Source organism: Oryx dammah, unplaced genomic scaffold (assembly GCF_014754425.2).
Source record: "Oryx dammah isolate SB20612 unplaced genomic scaffold, SCBI_Odam_1.1 HiC_scaffold_17, whole genome shotgun sequence".
Classification (NCBI taxonomy): domain Eukaryota; kingdom Metazoa; phylum Chordata; class Mammalia; order Artiodactyla; family Bovidae; genus Oryx; species Oryx dammah.
The window spans coordinates 47,566,885-47,569,428 of NW_024070201.1; the positions used below are offsets into that span (position 1 = coordinate 47,566,885).

General features: G+C 39.7%; 1 protein-coding gene across 1 annotated transcript; it reads right to left on the minus strand.

Annotated features, from left to right (window-relative positions):
• Window positions 1–735: 735 nt before the first annotated feature.
• Window positions 736–1,695, minus strand: LOC120876649 (olfactory receptor 51L1-like). Its single transcript, XM_040258618.1, has one exon. The coding sequence runs from the start codon at window positions 1,693–1,695 to the stop codon at window positions 736–738; it is 960 nt and encodes a 319-aa protein (XP_040114552.1).
• Between the last annotated feature and the right edge of the window lie 849 nt (window positions 1,696–2,544).

Below are 2,544 nucleotides of genomic sequence, written 5' to 3' on the forward strand. Positions count from 1 at the left end.
ATATCTTAAATTATTCTTAGAATAATTTAATCCATGGATTATAAACACTGACTTCACAAGACATTATCTCAGGGATTTCAAAAGGTTCTGAGTTGCAGCTTTCTGTAATATTAAAATTATTTCTGAAAATTAAGTAAAAACAAACAGACTATGAAGGTTGACTGTTTCTATTCCTGGTGAAACTAAATTTCCTCAGAAAAGACTGAACATGTGTATAAAATGTTAAAATATGCTACTGATGCACCATGAAGATAAATAAAATGCTGTGAGTTCTAATAAGCTCTTACATCAACATATGATTTTTCCAAACTTTAATAAAGGTAACCGGCAGATTTATAAACACACTTATGAGAAAAGTAACATAATAATCATGGACAAATACAGTATGTCAAGAAGCAAAAAAACAAAAAAGCATTCAGAATACTCAGGGAAAATGTCATGGATGGGTAACCTTGAATCACAGTTAGGATTAGAAATGAGAGACAACAGATGGAAATGATTTCCAAAACTTCACTCCAACAATTTCATACTTAAAGGAGATTTATGAAGCACATGCTAAGTCAGGCTTTATAATTCCAGTAGACATCAATTCTCTCCTTTAGATCTACTGTCAGAGTTCTATTTCTCTTTATAAAGTAATCTTTTATTGGTAACTCTGGTTCCAACATAGAATGTAGACATTCACCATATATTTTCACACATAAGGTTGATGCCATCATTGGCTTGAGGACATGTCTACATCAAAGAAGAACTGATTCTTAGGGGGAAAAGCAGGTGGAGAATTCCTTGGCGGATCTGCTTGTTCTTCACACTATAAATGATTGGGTTGAGCACAGGTGGAACTAGCAGGTATATATGAGCCATGAAGATGTGGATGAGGGGGGATGAGTGTTTAGCAAAACGATGGACAATAGAGAGCCCAATCATAGGCACATAAAGAATAAGTACAGCACAGATGTGGGATGCACATGTGTTGAGGGCCTTAAATCTCCCCTCCTGAGATGAAAATTTTAATACTGAGTGAAGGATGAAAACATAAGACACAAAAATACCCAAAGAGTCCATTCCCCACAGCAAAGTGATCAGAACCAACCCATAAATAACATTAAACTTGGTGTCAGCACAAGCAAGGCGGATCATGTCCTGGTGTAGACAGTAAGAATGAGAAAGGATGTGAGAGTGGCAGAAAGGAAAGAAAGCCAGCCGGGTTAGAAGTGGAATCATGGCAAAGGCACTTCTAAGCAGCGCTGCAATTCCAATTTTCGTGATGAGTGTTGGAGTGAGAATGGTAGCATATCTTAGTGGGTGGCAGATGGCCACATATCGGTCAAGGGCCATGGCCAAGAGCACAGATGACTCAGTGAAGGAGAAAGTGTGAATGAAAAACATTTGGACTACACAAGTGTTGAACTGGATCTCCCTAGATATGGACCACAACACCCTGAAGAGTGATATCATTGCGGGCAAGGACATGCCCATGTCAGTGAGAGAAAGCATGGCCAAGAAGTAGTACATGGGCTCATGGAGCCTGGGGTCTGTCCAGACAATATGTAGGATAGTACAGTTACCCATGATTCCAACAAGGTAGAGGAGACAGAATGGGATGGAAATCCAGTGGTGAAATTCCTCATATCCAGGGATGCCTGTGAGATAGAAGGTGGAGGACAGGATATTGCTGGAGTTTGCAGTTGCCATAGGGCTCACTGTTAAACCACAATCCTGATTCACAATCACACTCCAGAAGAGGAACAAATGAGAAGATCAGCACCTGTGTCACAAAAACAAAACAAAAACTTCAGGGTGTCCTATAATATCTCCTAAATTAACCCTCATAGTTTTGCTTTGTTTTTCTTCATTTCGTTGCTGAGTGTCATCAATTAAGAAAAACATTCATTTTTATAACTACAAGGACTTTCCCTTCTCCTCAGATGAAGAACTGTTAACAAGCTGTCTAAATATATACAATTTCCTTCTAAAGACACTGCTCCCAGAGCAGCACACACAAAACCATTGTAGATTACATTATTAATTTTATATTTTTCTTTAGAACAATCTTGGCCAGGGTTACTGGTCTTATGTACTATGCTGTGCTTAGTTGCTCAGTCGTATCCGACTCTGGGACTGCATGGACTGTAGTCCTCCAGGCTCCTCTGTCCATGGGGATTCTCCAGGCAAGAATACTAGAGTGGGTTACCATGCCAAAAGGGATCTTTCCAACCCAGGGATCAAGCCCAAGTCCCCCACATAGCAGACAGATTCTTTACTATCTGAGCCACCAGGGAAGTCCACTGGTCTTATACTAGCCCTGTTTAAAAAAAAAAAAAAAGACTTTCTACAATACTCCAGTATTCTTGCCTGGAGAATCCCATGGACAGAGGAGCCTGGCTGGCTACAGTCCATGGGGTTGCAAAAGTCAGACATGACTTAAAGACTAAAGAGAGAGAGAGAGAGAGAGACAATGACTTGTATGAATGTCTTCATCTGAGCTTGATAGACTTTTCAGCAATACAATACCTGAATATCATGCAAGGCATCATTACAGTA

What these genes read in the sequence shown, in the direction of transcription:
- LOC120876649 (XM_040258618.1), bottom strand. Translation starts at nt 1,695, where the DNA reads ATGGCAACTGCAAACTCCAGCAATATCCTGTCCTCCACCTTCTATCTC.